Source organism: Pristiophorus japonicus, chromosome 7, assembly GCF_044704955.1.
Source record: "Pristiophorus japonicus isolate sPriJap1 chromosome 7, sPriJap1.hap1, whole genome shotgun sequence".
Lineage (NCBI taxonomy): Eukaryota > Metazoa > Chordata > Chondrichthyes > Pristiophoridae > Pristiophorus > Pristiophorus japonicus.
In genome coordinates this window covers 95464090-95488687 of record NC_091983.1, presented here as the reverse complement: position 1 = coordinate 95488687, position 24598 = coordinate 95464090, and the positions used below count along the sequence as shown (strand labels likewise).

Genomic DNA, 24598 nt, shown 5'->3' with positions numbered 1-24598 from the left:
TCAAAGTAATAGAAAACATATTTCAACTATCAAAAAAGGTGACAAAACTCAAAACAGATGTAATTTTACAATATTTTCACAGAACTATTTTGCTCCACAAGAATCTAGAGCTCCAAATGACAAGGCTCCATTATATAACAATAAAATTACATAGAATATTTCATAGACCAATCCACGGTGCAAGACCTACCAGACATACACTGCATTTAGTTCTGAGCCCTTTGCTTAGAGCAGGACAAAGAACGGAGTCCAGACAGGTTAGTATTTACATTGCCATGTTAGACCAACATCATTTTGGGGAGAGGGAAATTAAATATCAGAGTTCTTCTCAAGTGCATCTAACAATGGGACACAATTTTTCTCGGACTTAACACATTGTGGATTTGCATATACACTGATCAAAATAAATAGTTCCAATACAATTTACAGAAGAAATAAACCTACAATTCACTGTGCAAACAACTATTACAGTGCAGGCTCTCTCCCAGCACTTTAAATTTGGGTTCATGGTAATAAAATTTAGTTACCATATGCAGACTCACAGTCCGTATGAACTGAAAATTGCTCTTTTATGTGCAAGTTGAATAGCGTGCTGTTGGATTAACGATTACTATTGTACCTTGGTATTTCAATCCAAAGATTGCATGGGTTGTTCTCCTGAAACAAAATTAGTCCACAATTTGGCAGTTCAATCAAGAAACTTTCAGCAGAGCCTCTGATGAACATTATATGGGTACCAGAGTCCACCAAGCCCCTCCTCTGCATCACAGTAAGCAAACAGGTAGGCTAATAGAGACCTGGAGATACTGGGGAAACCAGTATTAACTATATTCCTTGCTGTGAACCCAAGTTTGAAGTGTTTGGAGAAAGCCTGCGCAGTTACACTTGCCTATACACTAAATTGTCGGCATATTTGTTCTGTAAATTGTACAATTCAAAACATATCTTCAATATACCAGATCAAGGAATTTCTTTCCAACTGGGAAGGCAAATCTATTGTTAAATGAAGTATGAGCAACAACCTCCCAGCCATTCTGGTGGTTTTGCTAGTTGTTGTTAATCCAACAGCACGCTATTCAACTTGCACATAAAAGAGCAAGTTTCAGTCCATACGGACTGTGAGTCTGCATATGCTTGCTTTTGACACTTCCCTTACACATCAACCAGCTTGCCTTTTCTCAAATAGACAGCTTGGTTCAGTGAACAATCAGTATCTGAAAAGAGTCTGCATTTGTCTCGTGCATTCAATATTTCAACGCTATGTGGTGATTTCTGACGCAACTGACTTATGAACACAGCTGAACACCACCACTGAAGACATCTCTAGATGTTTTTTGTACACTGACTTGCTCTTCACATATATCTCAATCAACTACAAAAAATAATTTTACAGTAGTCATATATAGAGAGAATCAGAAACGTTATGCTTTAAAGCACAACAGAGCCCCTTTCCTCACAACAAGGTCTTATATCAGAGTGACTATTTGTCCTAACGCTCGCTTCTGCGCATGCGTCTCCCCAGGGGGGGGGGGGAGGAGAAGAGAGAGGGAGAGAGGGAACTCAGGAAAGATGGATGACATTCTTCCAAACCCCTGGTGCGTGCAAGCTTGGTGCGTGTTACAAGGGACACTGTTGGGGTGGATGAAATTCAGAACTAACGACACTGTCACTATTCACTTCATACAATGCCCCACCTATGGCGGGCTACTTGCGCTTGAGTAAGGGACTTCGGCTGGGGGAATGATGCACTTGGGCTATGGGAGGCAGCACATGTGCTGCGGTAAGGGTCTTCAGCTGGCAGAGGCAACACTTGCGCTGGTGTAAGGGACTTCGGCTGGAGGAGGGATGCATTTGCGCTGCGGTAATGGACTTCAGCTGGAACTTGGTGGCTTTTGGGGAGATCTAGCCTCTGTGGCTTCTGAAGTCAAAATGGATCGAATTACAAATTGGAAAGCCAGTCAGAACTTGGGCTGGATGGTTCCAATTTCACATTCCAGAGGAACTTCAGGGTGTGGCTTATCCTCCAAGGGGATTAATCAGCAATAAGCCAAGTGATAATGGCGAGCTAAACAGAAAAACGGCAGCCTTTCAGTTAGTACAAATAAACGCATCCTTCTTATATTCACCATTTACCAACCAGATTGTAATTCAAATCTGCAAAGGTGTAGTGGAGTGCCTAAAAACAAATAGCAATCTGTACCCTCTTTTTAAGCAACTGATTACTCACCAGAAGGACTCGAACTGCCATCATAGCAGCAGCTCCTGTTGACACTGTACTGTCCATCAGAACAACATAATCCTCACTGATATCCTTAGGTAATCGAAGATAATGTAGCTATACAAAAGCAAGATAAATTAATTCATCCAAAGCCACCAAAAAGCAAGACCGTTTTCATCTTTTTTATTTTTTGAAATGTCTGAATTCATTCTCGAAATGCATACCAGAAATATTTTTATTCTACATTAATCAACCAGAAAATTGTCCATATTGAAAATGGTTAATCTCATAAGAACTGTGACATACAGTATAAGAACATAAGAATTAGGAACAGTAGTAGGCCATCTAGCCCCTCGAGCCTGCTCATCCACTCAACAAGATCATGGCTGATCTGGCCATGGACTCAGCTCCACTTACCCGCCTGCTCCCCATAACCCTTAATTCCCTTATTGGTTAAAAATCTATCTATCTATCTATCTATCTATCTGTGATTTGAATACATTCAATGAGCTAGCCTCAACTGCTTCCCTGGGCAGAGAATTCCAGAGATTCACAACCCTCTGGGAGAAGAAATTCCTTCTCAACTCGGTTTTAAATTGGCTCCCCACAATTTTGAGGCTGTGCCCCCTAGTTCTAGTCTCCCCGACCAGTGGAAACAACCTCTCTGCCTCTATCTTGTCTATCCCTTTCATTATTTTAAATGTTTTTATAAGATCACCCCTCATCCAACTGAACTCCAACGAGTAAAGACCCAGTCTACTCAATCGATCATCATAAGGTAACCCCCTCATCTCCGGAATCAGCCTAGTGAATCGACTCTGTACCCCCTCCAAAGCTTGTATATCCTTCCTTAAGTAAGGTGACCAAAACTGCACGCAGTACTCCAGGTGCGGCCTCACCAATACCCTGTACAGTTGCAGCAGGACCTCCCTGCTTTTGTACTCCATCCCTCTCGCAATGAAGGCCAACATTCCATTCGCCTTCCTGATTACCTGCTGCACCTGCAAACTAACTTTTTGGGATTCATGCACAAGGACCCCCAGGTCCCTCTGCACCGCAGCATGTTGTAATTTCTCCCCATTCAAATAATATTCCCTTTTACTGTTTTTTTTCCCCCAAGGTGGATGACCACACATTTTCCGACATTGTATTCCATCTGCCAAACCTTAGCCCATTCGCTTAACCTATCTAAATCTCTTTGCAGCCTCTTTGTGTCCTCTACACATCCCACTTTCCCACTAATCTTTGTGTCATCTGCAAATACACTACACTCTGTCCCCTCTTCCAGGTCATCTATGTATATTGTAAACAGTTGTGGTCCCAGCACCGATCCCTGTGGCACACCACTAACCACCGATTTCCAACCAGAAAAGGACCCATTTATCCCGACTCTCTGCTTTCTGTTAGCCAGCCAATTCTCGATCCATGCTAATACATTTCCTCTGACTCTGCGTACCTTTATCTTCTGCAGTAACCTTTTGTGTGGCACCTTATCGAATGCCTTTTGGAAATCTAAATACACCACATCCATCGGTACACCTCTATCCACCATGCTCGTGATATTCCTCAAAGAATTCCAGTAAATTAGTTAAACATGATTTCCACTTCATGAATCCATGTTGCGTCTGCTTGATTGAACTATTCCTAGCTAGATGTCCCGCTATTTCTTCCTTAATGATAGCTTCAAGCATTCCCACTACAGATATTAAACTAACTGACCAAAAGTTACCTGCCTTTTGTCTGCCGCCTTTTTTTTTAAAAACAGAGGCATTACATTAGCTGCTTTCCAATCCGATGGTACCTCCCCAGAGTCCAAAGAAATTTGGTAGATTATAACGAGGAAAATCTTTATTAGTCGGGAAATTGTGTTGGGGAAATTGATGGGATTGAAGGCCGATAAATCCCCAGGGCCTGATGGACTGCATCCCAGAGTACTTAAGGAGGTGGCCTTGGAAATAGTGGATGCATTGACAGTCATTTTCCAACATTCCATTGACTCTGGATCAGTTCCTATGGAGTGGACCGTAGCCAATGTAACCCCACTTTTTAAAAAAGGAGGGAGAGAAAACAGGGAATTATAGACCGGTCAGCCTGACCTCAGTAGTGGGTAAAATGATGGAATCAATTATTAAGGATGTCATAGCAGTGCATCTGGAAAATGGTGACATGATAGGTCCAAGTCAGCATGGATTTGTGAAAGGGAAATCATGCTTGACAAATCTTCTGGAATTTTTTGAGGATGTTTCCAGTAAAGTGGACAAAGGAGAACCAGTTGATGTGGTATATTTGGACTTTCAGAAGGCTATCGACAAGGTCCCACACAAGAGATTAATGTGCAAAGTTAAAGCACATGGGATTGGGGGTAGTGTGCTGACGTGGATTGAGAACTGGTTGTCAGACAGGAAGCAAAGAGTAGGAGTAAACGGATACTTTTCAGAATGGCAGGCAGTGACTAGTGGGGTGCCGCAAGGTTCTGTGCTGGGGCCCCAGCTGTTTACATTGTACATTAATGATTTAGACGAGGGGATTAAATGCAGTATCTCCAAATTTGCGGATGACACTAAGTTGGGTGGCAGTGTGAGCTGCGAGGAGGATGCTATTAGGCTGCAGAGTGACTTGGATAGGTTAAGTGAGTGGGCAAATGCATGGCAGATGAAGTATAATGTGGATAAATGTGAGGTTATCCACTTTGGTGGTAAAAACAGAGAGACAGACTATTATCTGAATGGTGACAGATTAGGAAAAGGGAAGGTGCAACGAGACCTGGGTGTCATGGTACATCAGTCATTGAAGGTTAGCATGCAGGTACAGCAGGCGGTTAAGAAAGCAAATGGCATGTTGGCCTTCATAGCGAGGGGATTTGAATACGGGGGCAGGGAGGTGTTGCTACAGTTGTACAGGGCCTTGGTGAGGCCACACCTGGAGTATTGTGTACAGTTTTGGTCTCCTAACTTGAGGAAGGACATTCTTGCTATTGAGGGAGTGCAGCGAGATTCACCAGACTGATTCCTGGGATGGCGGGACTGACCTATCAAGAAAGACTGGATCAACTGGGCTTGTATTCACTGGAGTTCAGAAGAATGAGAGGGGACCTCATGGAAACGTTTAAAATTCTGATGGGTTCAGACAGGTTAGATGCAGGAAGAATGTTCCCAATGTTGGGGAAGTCCAGAACCAGGGGTCACAGTCTGAGGATAAGGGGTAAGCCATTTAGGACCGAGATGAGGAGAAACTTCTTCACCCAGAGAGTGGTGAACCTGTGGAATTCTCTACCACAGAAAGTAGTTGAGGCCAATTCACTAAATATATTCAAAAGGGAGTTAGATGAAGTCCTTACTACTCGGGGGATCAAGGGTTATGGCGAGAAAGCAGGAAGGGGGTACTGAAGTTTCATGTTCAGCCATGAACTCATTGAATGGCGGTGCAGGCTAGAAGGGCTGAATGGCCTGCTCCTGCACCTATTTTCTATGTTTCTATGACCAGGGGACTTGTCTACCTTGAGATCCATTAGCTTGTCCAGCACTACCCCCTAGTGATAGTGATTGTCTCAAGGTCCTCCCTTCCCACATTCCCGTAACCAGCAATTTTTGGCATGGTTTTTGTGTCTTCCACTGTGAAGACCGAAGCAAAATAATTGTTTACGGTCTCAGCCATTTCCACATTTCCTATTATTAAATCCCCCTTCTCATCTTCTAAGGGACCAACATTTACTTTAGTCACTCTTTTCCATTTTATATATCTGTAAAAGCTTTTACTATCTGTTTTTATGTTCTGCGCAAGTTTACTTTCGTAATCTCTCTTTCCTTTCTTTATTGCTTTCTTAGTCATTCTTTGCTGTCGTTTAAAATTTTCCCAATCTTCTAGTTTCCCACTAACCTTGGCCACCTTATACGCATTAAATCCTGGAAAATAGTTACATAATTCCAGGCTCTGGATCCTATTGGAATAGGCTAGGACAACTACATACAGATGCCAGTATAATGAAGAACTGCCATCAGTCATTTGCTTATAGGCATTGAAGCTTGAAAGTCATGATCTTTCAATACATTTACAAATTTTCTCCACTTTCATTTGAATAATGAGCATTTGGTATTTAATTTCAAAAGAACCAAGAAATCTCCTAGTGGAGAAATAATGGGCCCAAGTTTCCACATGATTCGCGCCTGATTTTTAAGAGCAACTGGTGGAGAACGGACTATTTTAGAAATTGCAATTCTCCACATTTTTTTTCTGCAGTTCTCATCAGGTAGAACAGTTCTAGGTTAGAACAGAATTTTTTCTTCAAAAAGGGGCGTGTCCGGCCACTGACGCCTGATTTGAAAGCTTCCACAGTGAAAATGTACTCCAAACTGAAGTAGAATGGAGCCAGTGAAGATTTTTGTAGAACTGAAAAAACCTGTTCTACACATTAAAAAATCAGGCGCAGGTTACAAATTAGGCGTCCAGAACGAGGAAGGGAACTCATTAAATTCGACAATAAATCCTTATTTATACTTCTACAAATATTATACAAATAAATCCAACCTGAATAAACATTTATAAGCCAAGAAAAGATTAAATAAACCATCTTCCTACCTGTGTGAAAGTGCTTCAGCCAGGGAGAATTCTGCAGCCGTTCGTGCCGCTGAGCGGGAGCGGGGGGAAGAGAGAGAGAGAGAGAGAGAGAGAGAGAGGGGGGGGGGGGGGGAAGAGAGAGAGAGAGAGAGAGAGAGAGAGAGAGAGAGAGAGAGAGAGAGGGAGAGAGAGAGAGAGAGAGAGAGAGAGAGGAGGGAGGGAGAGAGAGAGAGCAGGGGGAGGGGGGAGAGAGAGAGGGGTGGGGAAGGGAGAGGTCAAGTCGGATTGGATCCAGTCCGGGAGTCGGGTCCAGTGGGGGGCGGGTCGGGTCGGGGAACAGGAGCGCGGGTCGGGTCGGGTCAGTCGGGGGGGGGGGGGGAGCGGGTGTCGGGTCGGGTCTGGTCGGCGGGGGGAGTGGGTGTCGGGTCGGGTCGGGGGGGGGGGGGGGGGGGGGGGGGCGAGTGTCAGGTCTGGTCGGGTGGGGGGGGAGAGGAGCAGGAGCTGGCCGTGGGAGGAGCCTTATCCACGCAGCCCCAGTGAGGCCATTCGGCCAGGGCTAGGGGCTGCGTGCTTCGGGCCCCTCCCACACATTTCGGCGCCTGGAGCTACTGCACTTGCGTGCTGACTGTAGCGCGCATGTGCAGAGGTCCCGGCACTGTTTTCAGCGCCGGGACCTGGCTCCGCCCCCCCCACAGCTTGTGCTGGCTGCGCTGAGGGCCAGAGGACCGACAGGTAGGTGGAGAATACCGAGGATTTTTTTAGGCGCTGTTTTAGGCGCGAAAAACGGGCGCCCAGCTCGGAGCGGCGCCTGTTTTTTTTCTTGTGGAAACTTGGGTCCAATGTCTTAATTTAAAATATTTTCTTCCCCTCAAGGCTCTACCTGGACAGGACTTTTTCTGAGGCCAAGAAGGTACCCAAAAAGGCAATGCTGGTGGGCACTGCGCCGTACAGACCTACACGATCCCATATTTTATTAATGATGCATGCTCAATTATTTAAGGTTATCCATACATACAGTAAAGATACCAAAATTGGCCTCCGTGCCCCAGAGCTAAGGAAAGTGGGATAGGTTCCTGATCATTATCTACTGACTCCAGCCTGCAAACACTCACTATGTTGGCTCAGACATGAAGAACAGCCACTTGGACAAGGTACCAAAGAGTTGCTGAATCATATTCTGGCATGAGCCAACACTTATGATTCTACTTACAGGAAAGGAGGGAAGAAAACTAGGGCAGGGAGGAAAGAGGAGGAGAAGAGAAGCAACAGACTATCTATCTCTTTATGGGAAGCATCCTCCTTGATGGAGGGTGAAAAAGTTGGATTTCTAACCACTAAGCTTAAATAAAAGAGACTATGAAGGCATGAGGGCAGAGTTGGCTAAAGTGGACTGGGAAAATAGATTAAAGTGTGGGACAGTTGATGAACAGTGGTGTATATTTAAGGAGATATTTCACAACTCTCAAGAAAAATATAAGTGAGGAGGAAAGGGTGTGAGAGAAAGGAGAGCCATCCGTGGCTAACTAAAGAAATAAAGGACGGTATCCAATTAAAAACAAGGGCATACAAAGTGACCAAAACTAGTGGGAGGACAGAAGACTGGGAAGCTTTGAAAAGCCAGCAAAGAATGACTAAAAAAATGATTAAGAAAGGAAAGTGACTATGAAAGTAAACTAGCACAAAATATAAAAACAGATAGCAAGAGTTTCTATAGGTATATAAAAAGGAAAAAAAAAAAAGTGGCTAAAGTAAATGTTGGTCCCTTAGAGGACGAGACCGGGGAGTTAGTAATGGGGAACATAGAGATGGCAGGAACTCAGAACAAATATTTTGTATCAGTCTTTATGGTAGAGGACACTAACAATATCCCAACTGTGGATAGTCAAGGGACTATAGGGGGGGGGGAGGAACTTAACATAATCACAATCACTAAGGAGGTGGTACTCAGTAAGATAATGGGACTAAAGGCAGATAAATCCCCTGGACCTGATGGCTTGCATCCTAGGGTCTTAAGAGAAGCAGTAGCAGGACATTTGGAAAAGCAAAATTCGGTCAGGCAGAGTCAGCAGGGATTTATGAAGGGGAAGTCATGTTTGACAAATTTGCTGGAGTTCTTTGAGGATGTAACGAACAGGGTGGATAAAAGGGAACCAGTGGATGTGGTGTATTTGGACTTCCAGAACGCATTTGACAAGGTGCCACATAAAAGGTTACTGCAAAAGATAAACGTTCACGGGGTTGGGGGGTAATATATTAGCATGGATAGAGGAGTGGCTAACGAACAGAAAACAGAGAGTCGGGATAAATGGTTTATTCTCTGGTTGGCAACCAGTAACTGGTGGGGTGCTGCAGGGATCAGTGCTGGGACCCCAACTATTTACAATCTATATTAACGACTTGGAAGAAGGGACTGAGTGTAACCTAGCCAAGTTTGCTGACGATACAAAGATGGGAGGAAAAGAAATGTGTGAGGAGGGCACAAAAAATCTGCAAAAGGACATAGACAGGCTAAGTGAGTGGGCAAAAATTTGACAGATGGGAGTATAATGTTGGAAAATGTTATTATTTAAATGGAGAAAGATTGTAAAGTACTGCAGTACAGTGGGACCTGGGGGTACTTGTACATGAAACACAAAAGGATAGTATGCAGGTACAGCAAATGATCAGGAACGCCAATGGAATTTTGGCCTTTATTGGTATTGGTGAGGCCACACCTGGAATACTGTGTGCAGTTTTGGTTTCCATATTTATGAAAGGATATACTTGCTTTGGAGGCAGTTCAAAGAAGGTTCGCTAGGTTGATTCCGGAGATGAGGGGGTTGATTTATGAGGAAAGGTTGAGTAGGTTGGGCCTCTACTCATTGGAATTCAGAAGAATGAGAGGTGATCTTATCAAAACGTATAAGATTATGAGGGAGCTTGACAAGGTAGATGCAGAGAGGAAGTTTCCACTGATGGGGGAGACTAGAACTAGAAGGTATGATCTTGGAATAAGGGGCCATCTTTAAAACTGAGATGGAGAAATTTCTTCTCCGAGGGTTGCAAATCAGTGGAATTCGCTGTCTCAGAGAGCTGTGGAAGCTGGGACGTTGAATAAATTTAAGACAGAAATAGACAGTTTCTTAAACGATAAGAGGATAAGGGGTTATGGGGAGTGGGCAGGATCAGATCAGCCATGATCTTATTGAGGAGCCGTATGGCCTACTCCTGTTCCTATTTTTTATCTTCTTATGTTCTGTTGCTCTCCAAGAAAATCCAGGCAAAATTGGCAGACACAAACCCATTTTACCTGTTCACACACAGTATTAAATTCTACAACATGTAATGCCAACAGGCTGCTTCCTACGAGTACTTAATTTTTTATGTCTAGGAATGAATGCAGTTACATCAATAGATAACTAGGTAATAAATTACAAAGCAATTACAGGCTTAAAAGATATGTAAAACCATCAGGGGTGCTGTTATTTGTATAAAAGTATTGAACAAATAGATTATATAATGCATATTTGGCATCGTTTATTTTTCTAAAACACTGTTTTACAGGCAGCTCTAATACAGATTGCTGATTAATGATGAGAATATATATTGTTGATCATGTGGCTGGTTTAAGAGGTTAACCAGACTCTTATTTCAGATTGAGAAGTTCCACTGTATTTTATAGATTATAAAGAAATTATCCAAGGTGAGACAACTGTTACAAGATTAATTAATCTAGGCCTCCCCAGCATTGGTTAATTAATAGTATATTATGTACCTCAGGCTCCCCTGTGGCATGGTTAGTCTGAATAAGAATCTTTCCTAATCTGATATCCTTGCACACTGCTGTTAGTGCCTGCTCCATTGTTTCACCAGCACGAAGAATGGAGACTCCAGTTATCTAAAGAATAAGGAATAATTCATTAGGACAATACTAAACTTACAGATGGCTACACAAAGTAGTAATTTCTCTCATTTTTCTACTCTCCTCTCCTAGAGAGGTTGAATCCTGCTAGGGTGTGTGTTCATGGGCATTAGCTGCCATCCACTTCATTCTCAAAATCACCATTCTTCACTTAGTAAACTTAGACAGTGATCTTCAGCAAGCTGTTCACATCCAATCATATTTTAACCCAGCATTCACACAAATCACTTTCCAGCAAATGTCACTGGACAAGTGATCAGTAGCAGGAACTCTGGCTGGGTTTCCCCTCCCTAGCCCAAATATACAAAGGTACATTCCTAGCACCAAGATCAGCTAACTTGGCATACATCGGGAATCAAACCAGAGAGTTTCCGCTCTATGACCCAGCCTTTATTCACTAGGTCACCAACAAGTCAATAAGCTAACAGTGATGCAATAGTTACATATACACAGTAGATGTATGTAACTGTATATTACTTAGATTATTTTATTTGTAATAAAAATGACGGCAAAAATTAAACTTTAAATGAGGTCTGTTGAAACTGTCCATTACTGTCAAAGAAGTCATCTAACATCGAGTAAATAAAATAAGAAAAAGATTGCAACACTGAGGACTAAACTAAAAATCTATGGCGATAACTTTGAATACACACAATACTTCTATCTTTTAGAAATATCACTGTCAGTTCTTCTCAAACTGTCTCCCGGCTACTTTTGAGATTTAAAAAAATTAATCTTCTCAAAAATTTCCACTCGCCATGATTTGAGCAGAAAGGCTCTGAAGAGCATGTTACAAAGACTCCACAATCTCGGGCACAAAATCTAGACCAACACTTCAGGGCAATACTGCACTGTCAGGAGTGCCGCCTTTCAGATAAGATGTTAAACAGAGGCCCCATCTACACTCTCAGGTGGAAGTAAAAGATCCCGTGGCACTATTTCGAAGAGCAGTGGTGTTCTCCCCAGAGTCCTGGCCAATATTTATCAATCAACTAAATCCTAAAAACAGATCATCTGGTCATTATCACATTGCTATTTGTGGGACCTTGTTGTGTGCAAATTGACTGTTGTGTTTCCTACATTACTGCTAAAAGTACTTCACTGGCTGTAAAGCGCTTTGGGTCGTCAGGGGATCATGAAAGGCATCATATAAATGTACAATGTTGTTGAAAAAAGTTTTTTCTAAAAAAAGAGCCAGCAAGACAAGCAGGCGTGTCTGATTTACATAGATCAACCAAATATATCTGGCTTTTTACCATATCCCTTTATCTCTTTTTTCCAGAAATGCATCTAATTGGAAAGTCATATTAAGCACTTTAATGGTCTTCCTTGGCAATTTATTCCACAATTATTACATCTGGATAACATAAATCCTTCTAACTTCCTTTCTTAATCCCAGACTTTAATTTTAAAATCCATGTTATTTGAGTGCTTTACCACAGTGAACATTGTGAACAATGTGTCTGGATTTATTCTGCCAATTTCCTTTATAATCTTGTAATCAGATCAACATGAAATCCTCTATTTTCCAAAGAGTTCATCATTTCCCATAAATTCCTGATCACCACTTTTTACCTTCCCATCCTCTCGAGAAACATTTTCATCCTGTAAATAGCTGATGAAACCATCACACAATACAAATGGCAGGGTCTGACCGAGGCCTTGTACAAATCAAGTGAAGTTGTATTGTTTTTATATAAGTCATCAGCTAAAGTAACTCAGTATCTTATCAGCCTTTAATATAACTTAAGCACTGTGCTGATGGTTTCAGGTTTATGCACTAGAATCTATGGGGTCAAGTTTCAGCCGCCCGCTAGAACGGCGCACATCGGAGAGGCCCGCCTAATTTATAGAACAAAAATTGCGCCGAATACTTACCTCGCGATTCTCAGATATCTGTAGGCCCATTTCCACCTTGGCGCTGCGCAGCAGGAGCTGCTGGGGGCGGAGCTACAGCCCTGTGCCAAAAACAGTGCGCAGTGGAGGCTGCGCGTATGCGCTGTAGCTGCCAGCGTCCTGTCTCCGGGGCGACGACCCTATCCCAGGCCGAAGGGACGTTGCCCCTATCCCGGGCCAAATGGCCTGCGCATCTTACCTCGGCGGTGCCCGCCCGTCCGGCCTCTCACTGGGGGTGGGCCCCGCCCGAAGAACACCTGGCAGCCGACGTCGTCGGTGGGGCTCGCCTGCCTGGCCTCTCGCTGGGGGCGGGCCCTGCCCGAAGAGACGGCGGCGTCGGCAGCCCAGAAACGGCTGCTTGCCAGCCCCGCCCAAAGTCCTCGGCTGGGGCCCGGCTTCTTAGTCGTCGTCGGCGGGGCCCGCCCGCCCGCATCTCGTTGGAGCGGGCCTTGCCTGAAGACTCGGCAGCAGCCCGGCATCGGCTGCGTGCAGGCCCCACCCAAAGTCCTCGGCAGGGCCAGGCTTCTTCTTCTTCGTTGTCTTCTCTCTCCCCACCCCCATCTTCCTCTCTCCTCACTACCCCCCTACCCCATCTTCCTCTCTCCTCACTCTCCCCCCACCCCCATCTTCTTCTCTTCTCCCCCCCATTCTCTTCTCTCCCCCCCCCCATCTTCCTCTCTCCTCACTCTCCCCCCACCCCCATCTTCTTCTCTTCTCCCCCCCCCCCCCCATCTTCCTCTCTCCTCACTCTCCCCCCCCCATTCTCTTCTCCCCCCCCCCAATTCTCTTCTCCCCCCCCCCCATTCTCTTCTCTCCCCCCCCCCATTCTCTTCTCCCCCACCCCCCCATCTTCTTCTCTCCCCGCCTCCACCCCCCATCATCATCATCTTCTCTCCCCGCCCCCCCCAATCATCTTCTCTTTCCCCCCCCCTCTTCTCCCTGGTGCTGCAGTAGGTGAGTAGAAATAATTTTTTATTTGAGTGATTAATGTTTTAATTTTTTTTAATTTTTTAATTTATTTGGATTGATTTATTTGATTATTTATTGATTTACTTACCATTTATTATTGATGGCTCTTTATTTGTAAAAGTGAAGTGTTTAATGTTTGCAAACACGCCCCCCCCCCCACTTATCTTTCATTCCATACGCCTGATTTCCAAATGTAGGCAAGGTTTTTCTGAGCGTACAAAAATCTACACTTACTCCATTCTAAGTTAGTTTGGAGTAAGTTTTTGCTGCCAAAACTTGCAAAATGAGCATAAGTGGCCGGACAGGCCCCCTTTTGAAAAAAAAAATCTGTTCCAAAATGAAACTGTTCTAACTCACTAGAACTGAAGCAAACTAAAGGCCGAGAATTGCAATTTCTAAGATACTCCATTCTAAACTAGTTGCTCCAAAAAAATAGGAGCAACTCAGGCCGAAACTTGACCCCTATAGTTCTATCAGTGTGTCCCTTTTGACAAACACTCTTTTGGTTCTACGGTGACATTTTACTCCAGCAATTTAAAATGAGCATTAATAACCAGTAAATTGTAAAGGCCTCCTGGACAACAATGGTAGATGCTCACCCTTTTTCCATCAAATCGCTTTCCTTCATACAGTTCTCCTTGAGGTGTTTCCACTGTAACAGGCTATAAATATTCATCACAAAGGAAAATTAGTAATCACTAAAGAACTATTTTGCATTCAGTTATTTTCTGACAGTAAAAGCCAATACAATAAATGCTGGACTTGTGCCAGACTATAACACAGCTCAAGATGTGAGCCTCATTCTGCCTCCTTGTCTAATTCCCCTTGTCATCTTACAAAAAAGTACAGAGGAGGTTACATCACGGAAACAGGCTAGTCTGCCCAACGGGTTCATGTTGGTGTTTATCCTCCACATGAGCAGTAGTCCTCATTCCATATATCCTTTATTCCCCATTGCCTCCAACCAGCTATCTAACCTATTCTTAAATGTTGAGATGGTCTTTGCTTCAATCGCTAACTTTGGTAGTGCATGCCACAGCCTCAAGCCTCTAAAAATATTTTTCCTGCTCTCTGTCCTAAATCGCTTACATTTAATCTTATATCTACATTCCTTTGTTCTAGACCTCTCAACAAGAGACACAGGGGCTGAAATTTACCCCCATCAGAAACAGAGCACACCTACAGTAATAGATGAGTTTTGGCTGCTGCGGCATCTCTTGCGAAATTCAGCTCTTTGTCGTTTTTTTTCTAGCAGGGTGGAAGTCAGTCATAATGGGGGCGGAAGTGATAGTGGTGCAGAGAAGAACGGTCTTAAGAGGGGCGGAAGTGGGGGTGGGCAGAGTGTCCGGCCCCGTCAGTCATCACCCTTTAGTTAAAGGGGAGAGCCCTGCGAGCTCCGCGATTATTTTAGTTAGGTCCACTGAGCCACCAAGGAGGGTTTCAGCCGGGCCAGCGGCCTGCCTCCCAAGAGGGGGTGCCAGGCTGCCTAATGGCAGCCCGGCCAAACCAGAGGGCATAATTGTTGGGCCGACAAAAAAATATATAAAAGATAGTGGCCGCGGCAATGCGCCCGCCTCTTTGCGTTCGAGGCGGAACATTGGTGGTTTTCACTCTGATGACGCACTTAGAATAGATCAGCAGCAGTGGGGGCGGGAGTGGGGTGGATATGGTCACCGCCGGGATACCACAGGAGGGCAATTTATAAAATCAGCGGCTATTCGCCAAAATATTTTTTAAAAAATTGGCGGCTATTCTGCTCTGTGGCCACCTCTTTCTGGTGGTAACAGGCCTTAATGAAAGGGGCAATTTCAGCCCCACAATCGCATACCTTCATAATTTTAAACACCTAACAAATCATCCTTAATATTCTTTGTTCTAATGAAACTGCCACAGTGGTTTAATTTTTCCAAGAATGATTAAACTCCGCTTCCATCATTACAAAATTAAGTCACACCACCAGTATCAGGCCAAATGCAATGTTATTTTTTTACATTAGGCCCAATACCCTCAATTACTTCAATGACAAGCACAGTAGAAAAAATTACCTTGAGTGGCAAGAAGGAAAGGGCATGTTCAATTAGCAACCTCATTAATCTCTTTGAATAGAAGATGAACTCATCTCGACTTGTGTCTTTATTTCTGTGCAACAGAGAAGAAATAATCAAAAAAATTACATGCAATAACATTTCTGAAGTCACTTGCAGTATGGCAGTTTTAAATCAAAAGATTGCTCATAGATTAACATTTACAGGACATTTTTGAAAATGCTATTTGAAATCTATGTACCATACATTAACTTACCATCTGATTAAAGCAAAAATAAATCCATTATTCTCCTCATAACTAAATGGATTGATTATTGAAGGGTTCAAATGTCAAAGTAAACTGCAAGAGGAAAGCTCAAGTGGAAAGCTTTAGATGTCAGCCTTGGTTCAGCGGTATCACTGTCACCCGAGTCAAAAGATCATTGGTTCAACACCCACTCCAGAGACTTGATATGTGCAAATTGGTTGCTCTGCGGACCCTCATTACAACAGTGACTACTTCATTGACTGAAGTGCTTTGAGACGTACTCATATCTAAATTCAGTGAGCTCAAGTGCAGGTTGGCAGAGCCAAGGCTTACAAATCTCCAAGTGTATGCAGTAGTTCTGCTGAAGTATAAACAGTTAAAATCGCCCAGCTCATCTGAACATAGCACTGATAAGCTTTCATTGCTTGTCCAGCTAATATCACTATACCCATTAGGGCATTGATTTGCAGGATTATTTGGAATCTAGTGGCAAGAATCCTGACCGCCCCCCTCTTCCCAGTGATATGTCTACTTCCTCCAGGTTCCTTTAGTGAGCCAGGTTGGCTGGGCAATCATTAACAGAGCCCTGGACTACCGTTGACCTGGCTAGTTCAGGTATTGAATTACCAAACCTACCTCAGAAAGCTGTGTTGGTTCTGTGTTTCTATTAGGCATGTCATCGTGACACCCCTTCACTCTCAAGGTTGTAAGAAAACTGATCAGTCTTATTGGTGAACAGCAGAAACCAGGATCTCCTCATACGTGACATGATGAGCAGCACAACTCATCATAGCATTCCAACCATCCCCCTAACCAAAACGTGAACACACACCATAACCCACTGAAAGGTATTTCCACCAGTTAGAAGTGTACAGCTTCAGCAGCAGTTACTTGTCTCTCTTCAACCCAAACATAGAAAGCACCTAGACCTGGATATTTGAGCTTGTGATCTTATACTTGATCTCCAGGTAACATCTTTCAGCAACTTTCACCCCAAATCTCAGCTTTTCTTTATCATATATGCAACAAGCATCTCCTTTCAGCACAGTGGGAGGACCTACACGGGCTAACTCCTTGATGGTTCAAGGTATCAAGATCTAATGCCACATACCAGGTTTACTCATCATCATCAACTGCTTAATCCAGGTCCTTAACAAAGATGTTGTGATGCTGGCTCCCTCTCCAAGGCATTCAGCAACAAGTCAGGGCTCATACTGTGAACACTAATCTTTATTAAGAGATACACTGCAGAATAAAAATAGAGACAAGCACCTCGCATTGCAAGGGGTACATAAGAAATAGGAGCAGGAGTAGGCCATTTTGCCCGTTGAACCTGCTTCGCCATTCAATGGCTGATCTGATCATGGGCTCAGCTCCACTTCCCTGCCGGCTCCCCATAACCCTTCAACTCCCTTATTGCTCAAAAATCTGTTTATCCCCACCTTAAATATATTCAATGACCCAACCTCCACAGCTCTCTGGGGCAGAGAATTCCACAGACTTACAACCCTCAGAAGAAATTTCTCCATCTTGGTTTTAAATGGGCGACCCTTATTCTGAAATTATGCCTCCTAGTTCTAGATTCCCACACGAGGGGAAACATCCTCTCTGCATCTACCTTGTCGAGCCCCCTTCAGTATCTATGTTTCAATGAGATCACCTCTCATTCTTCTAAACGCCAATGAGTATAGGCCCAACCTACTCAATCTTTCCTCACAAGTCAACCCCTTCATCTCAGGAATCAACCGAGAGAATCTTCTCTGAACAGCCTCCCAATGCAAGTATATCCTTCCTTAAATAAGGAGACCAAAACTGTATGCAGTACCCTAGGTGTGGCCTCACCAATACCCTGTACAGCTGTAGCAGGACTTCTGCTTTTATACTCCATCCCCATTGCAATAAAGGCCAACATTCCATTTGCCTTCCTGATTACTTGCTGTACCTGCATACTAACTGTGTTTCATGCACAACAACCCCCAGGTCCCTCTGTATTGCAGCATTTTGTAATTTCTCCCCATTTAAATAATAATTTGCTTTTTAATTTTTCCTGCCAAAGTGGACAATCTCACACTTTCCCACATTATACTCCATCTGCTGAATGTTTGCCCACTCACTTAGCCGGTCTATATCCCTTTGCAGATTTGTTGGGTTCTCCTCACAATTTGCTGTCCCACCCATCTTTGTATCATCAGCAAACTTGGCTACATTACACTCAGTCCTTTCATCCAAGTCATTAATATAAATTGTAAATAGTTGAGGCCCCAGCATCGATCCCTGTGGTACCTCACTAGTTACCGTTTGCCAACCGGAAAATGACCCATTTATCCCGACTCTCTGTTTTGTGTTAGCTAGCCAATCCGCTATCCATGCTAATATATTGCCCCCAATACGGTGAGCTTTTATCTTGTGCAGTAACCTTTTATGTGGCACCTTATCGAATGCCTTCTGGAAATCCAAATACACCACATCCACTGGTTCCCCTTTATCTACCCTGCTCGTTACATCCTCAAAGAACTCCAGCAAATTTGTCAAACATGATTTTTCTTTCATAAAACCATGCTTTTCCAAATGTCCCGCTACTGCTTCCTTAATAATGGACTCCAGCATTTTCCTAACGACAGATGTTAGGCTAACTGGTCTATAGTTTCCTGCTTTCTTTCTGTCTCTTTTTAAAAAAAATATATAAATAGGGGCATTACATTTGCGGTTTTCCAATCTGCTGGGACCTCCCCTGAATCCAGGGAATTTTGGTAGATTACAACCTGATCTCTGCAGTCACTTCTTTTTGGACCCTAGGATGCAAGCCATCAGGTCCAGGGGACTTGTCCACTTTTAGTCCCATTATTTTACTGAGTATTTTTTCTCTAGTGATGGTGATTGTTTTAAGTTCCTCCCTCCCTATAGCCCCTTGATTAATCCATTATTGGGATGTTTTTACTGTCTTCTACCATGAAGACCGATACAAAATATTTGTTCAAAGTCTGCCATTTCCCTGCTTCCCATTATTAATTCCCCAGTCTCATCCTCTAAGAGACCAACATTTAATTTAGCCACTCTCTTCCTTTCTATATACCTGTAGAAACTCTTGCTATCTGTTTTTATAGTTTTTGCTAGTTTATTCTCAATCTATCTTCCCTCTCGATTATTATTTTTTTAGTCATCCTTTGTTGTTTTTTTTTAAATGTAGAAGTTTCCCAATCCTCTGACCTCCCACTAATCTTGGCCATTTTGTATGCCATTGTTTTCAATTTAATACCATCCTTTATTTCCTTAGTTAGCCTTGAATGGTTCTCCCTTCTCAAAGTCTTTCCTTCTCACTGGAATATATTTTTGTTGAGAGTTATGAAATAGCTCCTTAAATGTCCACCACTGCTTACACTTTAATCTATTTTCCCAGTCTATTTTAGCCAACTCTGCTTTCATATCTTTGTAGTCTCTTTTATTTAAGCTCAGGACACTGGTTTGAGATTTAACTTTCTCACCCTTCAACTGAATTTGAAATTCAACCATGCTATGATCACTCTTTCCTGGAGGTTACTTTACTTGGAGATCATTTATTAATTATATTTCATTACACAGTACCAGATTTAAGATAGCCTGCCTGGTTGGTTCCTCAATGTACTGTTCAAGGAAATCATCCTGGATACACTCTATGAACTCTTCCTCAAGGCTACCTTGGTCAATTTGATTTGTCCAATCAATTAAGAAGATTAAAATCACCCATGATTACTGCCGTTCCTTTTTTACAAGCCTCCATTATTTCTTGATTTACATTCCATCCAACAGTGTAGCTACTGTTAGGGGGCCAATAGACTACGCCCACCAGTGACTTCTTCCCCTTATTTCTTATCTCCACCCAAACTGATATAGTTATATAGCTTCCATTTATCTGCTGATCAAACAGCTGTACTAGAAGCAGTAGAAGGAAGGGTTTTTGAAAATAAAAATAAAAATTCTTATTTATGGCTTTGGATCCTTCATGCACTCAAGTAGTTGGTAACTAGGCCCCAGACTTGACAATGGTTGTAGTGGAGTGGCAAGACCCATTAAGCTACATGAATGAGAACACAAGTCAGTGTCCCTCCCTTCTTGGTAAGGTGCTCTGCTTCTGTAATTATACATTTATTCTTAACTATGCTAAAGCATGTCTAAAATTACCTGATAATGGTGTGCATTCCTCTAACCTGTGGAGTGCTTTCAAGGACACTTAGTTTATCTGGCAGAGGTTGTCCTTGGTGGGCAGATGCCAGGGCTGCTCTGTAGAAATAAAAAAATGTTTATCAGGTGAATTTTTTTTAACCTGAAAACACTTCAACAAGTACAAAATCAAGTCTTCTTTCATTTATCAGCATTGTTAGAGAATACTTCAAAACCACACTCATTTGTCACAAACTACTTGACCCTACAATTGACAGCTAGTAAAACTGTGGTTCTGTACTTTTAAAGAGATACCATTCTTTTTGTTGGCATTCTAGATGTTTAAAAAAAAATCTTTGATAGGATTATTCAAATTAGATTATTTCCATTAAATTGTTAGTTAGGCTGATACACAATAATGGCCACTTGGGTGACATATCAGAGGGTGCTTGTTGCATGTGGAACCTCAATCCAGCAAGGAGTCAATGCCTTTAGGAAATGAGATGATGGGAGAAATTAAAACCAATGCTGAAAGTGTAGCAACTACAGATACTTACAAAATTATTCTTTTTAAAATTTTACGATATTAGTTTCATGACAGCAAACTGACTTATTTTTAAGCTGTCAGCAGAGGGCACTATACACCTAAACCCAGTGGTGATCCCTTGATTTTGTTTTGTACACTGACCGTACCCCTACTTTATATGACTAATCGTACTTACTCAAGTCATCTTCTGAACAGAGAAAATAATAATTTCCTTTCGGGTACCTGGGGCTGAATTTTCCTTTCAAATCGCCCCCGTCCGATCCTTAGCAGTGTTCCAGTGGTTGTGTCTTTTTCAACCGGTGGAATGCCGCTGGTGTGCGCTCCTGCGGTTTTCGGGTGCTCCATGTCGCTGCCGCGAAGCGGCACAGGAGCGAAGTGGAGCGGGTGGTGTGCAGCAGAGGCGGCCAATCGACTCGGGAATCTTCGGCTCCCAAGTCGTGCGCATGCAGCCTTCAAGCTCTGCCCCCCCCCTCCTCCCTCCCGAGATCGCTGTGGGGGGGGGGGGGGGGGGGGGAGAAAGAGTGAGATTGCTGTGGGCAGGGGAAGAGAGAGTGAGATCGCTGTGGGGTGGAGGGGTGAGATCACTGTAGGGGGTGAGACAGACTGGGAAGTGAGATAGATTGGGTTAGGGTTGGTTGGGGGGGGGGGGGGGGGGAGAAAGTTGAGTGAGAGAGACTAGTGAGTGAGATAGACTAAAATAGTAAATAAGGCTTGATTAGACCATTTATATTATTACTTAAATCTAGAAAATACTACAATCCATTTAAAAATACATCAAACTGTGGAGAACTATAAAGATCAAACAAACCTGTCAGATCTGTGTCCATACGGCCCACTTAAGATCCAGTAAGACCTGCTTTTTCAGGGCAGTATTAAGATCTGGTGGTAAATGGATCTTAATGATGAAACTTCCATTTTGGGCGGTGTTATATGGGTGGACAGTATCAAATACTGCCCGGCGGTAATGACTGTGGAATTTACTGCCGGGTGGTAAGTGGGCGATTTGAGAGGAAACTTTAGCCAACATTCCTAATATGTTTACAGATGTTTCAAAATGGGAGAAATAGGTTTTGCTTTTAATATGAAGGTAAATATATCTGAAAGCATTGCAGTCCAAAATATCAATTGGTTTTCTCTTTTCAGATTTGGATGACAAATTTCTGTTTTTTTCCCTTTCAATATAGTTCCAAATGCAAGACCCACTTGGTTACTGGCTGCTCCTCTTAGTACCACTCATATTGCAGCTGATGCTCCATGATCTACAGGAAATACTGGGCCCTACGGTCACCCCATTCTTCAGTCTCCCTCTCTCCCCTGGCGCCCATTCCCTAGTCTCCCTTTCTTCCCCCACCCATGCCCATTCCCCTGACCCCTAATCATTGTTCACTCCAACTTCACCTCTCTCTCTCTCTCTCTCACACACACTCACTTGCCCCCCACCCCATACTCCCATTTCCAGTCCCATTTCTGGTCACTTCCAAGTGGGAGATAGCTTTTTTGGAGGGTGAAGGGCATAATATCACCAAGCTGGAGACTTCTTTGCAGCAGTAGCCAGTGATGTAAGAGCCTGGGCGGGGCTGCTGCAGTGGTAGGAAACTTAAAGGGCAAAGTTCTCTCAGGCAGCTCGCAACAGTGCCCAGAATACTCCTGCCCCATTCTGAGAGACTCCTGAGCAATCTGGGAGGGTTTGCAACCGTAATCCCACACCATCATCCCTGTCCTTGTTGATCTACATTGGCTCTTGATCCTCCAAAACCTGAAATTTAAAATTCTCATGCTTGTTTATTTCCAATCGTGGCCTTGGCATTCTCGATCTCAAACTTCTTCCAGGCCTATAATCCTCTTTCCCTTGAATTCTACATTCCTCAAACTTCTTGTGCATCCCCTTCCCTTCCCTCCCCTCCCCCCCCCACCAGTGAGAACCCTGCTTCAGCCACCTAGGCCCCACATTTTAGAATTACCTCACTAAACCCCATCCACATTCCTCTTCATCTTTAAGACCCCCCTTTAAAAGCTATTTCTAATCAAGCTTTTGGTCATCTGCAATGTCCCTTTCTTTGGTTCGGCATCCATTTTTTTCCCTTATACATTTGAAATGCCTAGAGATGTTTTTCTACATTAAAAAAGGAACTATACGGCAACAAAATGCATTTGTACTTTTGTAGAATTTCCTTTTAGTATATAGTTTTTAGCCCGATTCTTCTTATGCAATAATTTAAACAGGCATCTATTGTTGCTTTGATGAGCAAGATGTGGGGGTTGGGGGTGGGAGGAGAGAACTGTTCAATAAGTTAATCAGTTGCTGAGCTAATTGTACTCTGCAGAAAATAGTGAATACATAGTTAAAATGTAATAACAGAAAATAAACTACGTATGCTTCAGCCTACAGCAAGCTAAATTTCAGACAGTATGGCCTTTTTCTATAAAGCCTTTGTTGGTTTGAGTAATCACTTGAGTTGCCATTCCCTGGTCTTGATGGGAGATATTTTTATAATTCTCTCTCTCTGCCATGATATACATCTATCCCGTTTATGTAATGTGCGTATTTTTGATTCTTTGATTTTTTTCTCCATTGGAGGACAACCGGAGAAGGGATGACTCACTAAAATGAACTGCTGAAGCAATATATGGAAATAGCTACTTCATACTCCTCTCCTTTGACTGTATTTGAAATGTACAGATTTAAAAAAAAAGGCAGAATTGCAGTGTGCCTCAATAGATTTATTTTTTTTGAATTCCAAAGTTACTTATTTAATTTGTCAGGTAAAGCTAAACTACAGAAGGACACATCTCAAAAAGGTGGCTCCTGTAAACAGTAGCCCAGAGAGAAAATAAACTACAGGAAAACATTTCAAAGATATTTGACAATGTAACTGGCAAACTGATGTATTCAGGAGGTCAACAGCTCCCTCACTTGTCATTGGTACCAAGTCCCCACCAAGTCACTCACCAGCTGGAATCGTCCCAGCCTTGCGAGTGCGGGTTTGGAGGTGGGCCATTGTCAAAATGGCTGCGAGTGACAGCGGGTCGGGATCCCGCTCCAAACCCGCCTCCGTGTGAGTTTCTGACCTGCCAGATCTGTGTTTGGATAGCAGACCTGATAGCAAGCAGCGGGACAGGTAATTATCATTAAAAAGTACTTAAATGTTAGTTAGGATGCTTAAAAGCAGGCACTTACAATTTTACCAACCTTTTGACACGTTTACCATCCCTCGGGGAACATGCCAGGTAAGTGGAGTCAGGTTTCAGTGACTCTCCATTGCTTTGGCTAGTTGACAGCTGCAGAAGTGGTATAAAAGCTACCATTTCACAGCTGTTCACTTTTCAATGTCAGAGTGGGAGCCTTCAGACTTTGGAAGAGTATTTGAGCTGTATGCACTTTGGAAGTGTGTGCAGTGAACTCTCTAATCACTGTCACCTCCTTGGAGCAACCTCTCTCACCATTGACAGGGCACTTCTGTCATCTCAATCTCACCTGCCATCTATTCCAGCAGCATTGGTGCCCTTCAAAAAATCTCACCTTGGTCCTTAGAATCCCACCACATTCACTCCCAACACCATCATCACCACCAACCTTCTCCGCAATCACCTGATGCTGAACAGTACATCAGCACCCAACCACATTGCTGCCCGGGAGGCCAGTGATGGCCTCACCATGGCCACATTTACTTCACTTCACGCTGTACGCCCTGGCTGCCACATGAGGCGCCACGTTGGCACCACTCCACACCAGCTCCATAAAGTATCACTGCAATGTCCTTTCACTCATCACCATTGCGGGGGGCGGGGTAACCACCATTCACTACAACTCATTAAGCCACTTCCAAAGGTGCCCATTAATCTGTCCAAGAACACAAAATGCTGAAAATAAGAGAGAGAGAGAGAGAGATGCTGAGTGGCACAGCAGGATAAGGTTGAGTGTGGCTTTGCAGTAATGTTTCGTGATCTACTGAGATCATTGAAAGGTTTGTGCCACTGCAGCCTGGTCCTCTTGACGACATCCCTGCTTGTGCCCTCCTGTGCAATGCGTTGGTGTCCTGGAGAGGTCTCTTCCGCTCATTGGAAGGGAAGAGAACCTCTCTGC

At 43.4% G+C, this 24598-nt stretch overlaps 1 protein-coding gene across 1 annotated transcript in view; it reads right to left on the bottom strand.

Moving 5' to 3' along the window:
• The window catches only part of LOC139266598 (uridine-cytidine kinase-like 1), a 117922-nt gene that overhangs the window by 14144 nt on the left and 79180 nt on the right, over window positions 1–24598 (bottom strand). Inside the window, exons 10-14 of the mRNA XM_070884194.1 lie at window positions 19989–20087; window positions 15584–15677; window positions 14138–14200; window positions 10527–10649; window positions 2228–2335 (exon numbers count right to left, since the gene is read on the bottom strand). Of these exons, the coding sequence (XP_070740295.1) occupies window positions 2228–2335; window positions 10527–10649; window positions 14138–14200; window positions 15584–15677; window positions 19989–20087 (487 nt within the window). The remainder of the gene's footprint in view (window positions 1–2227; window positions 2336–10526; window positions 10650–14137; window positions 14201–15583; window positions 15678–19988; window positions 20088–24598) is intronic.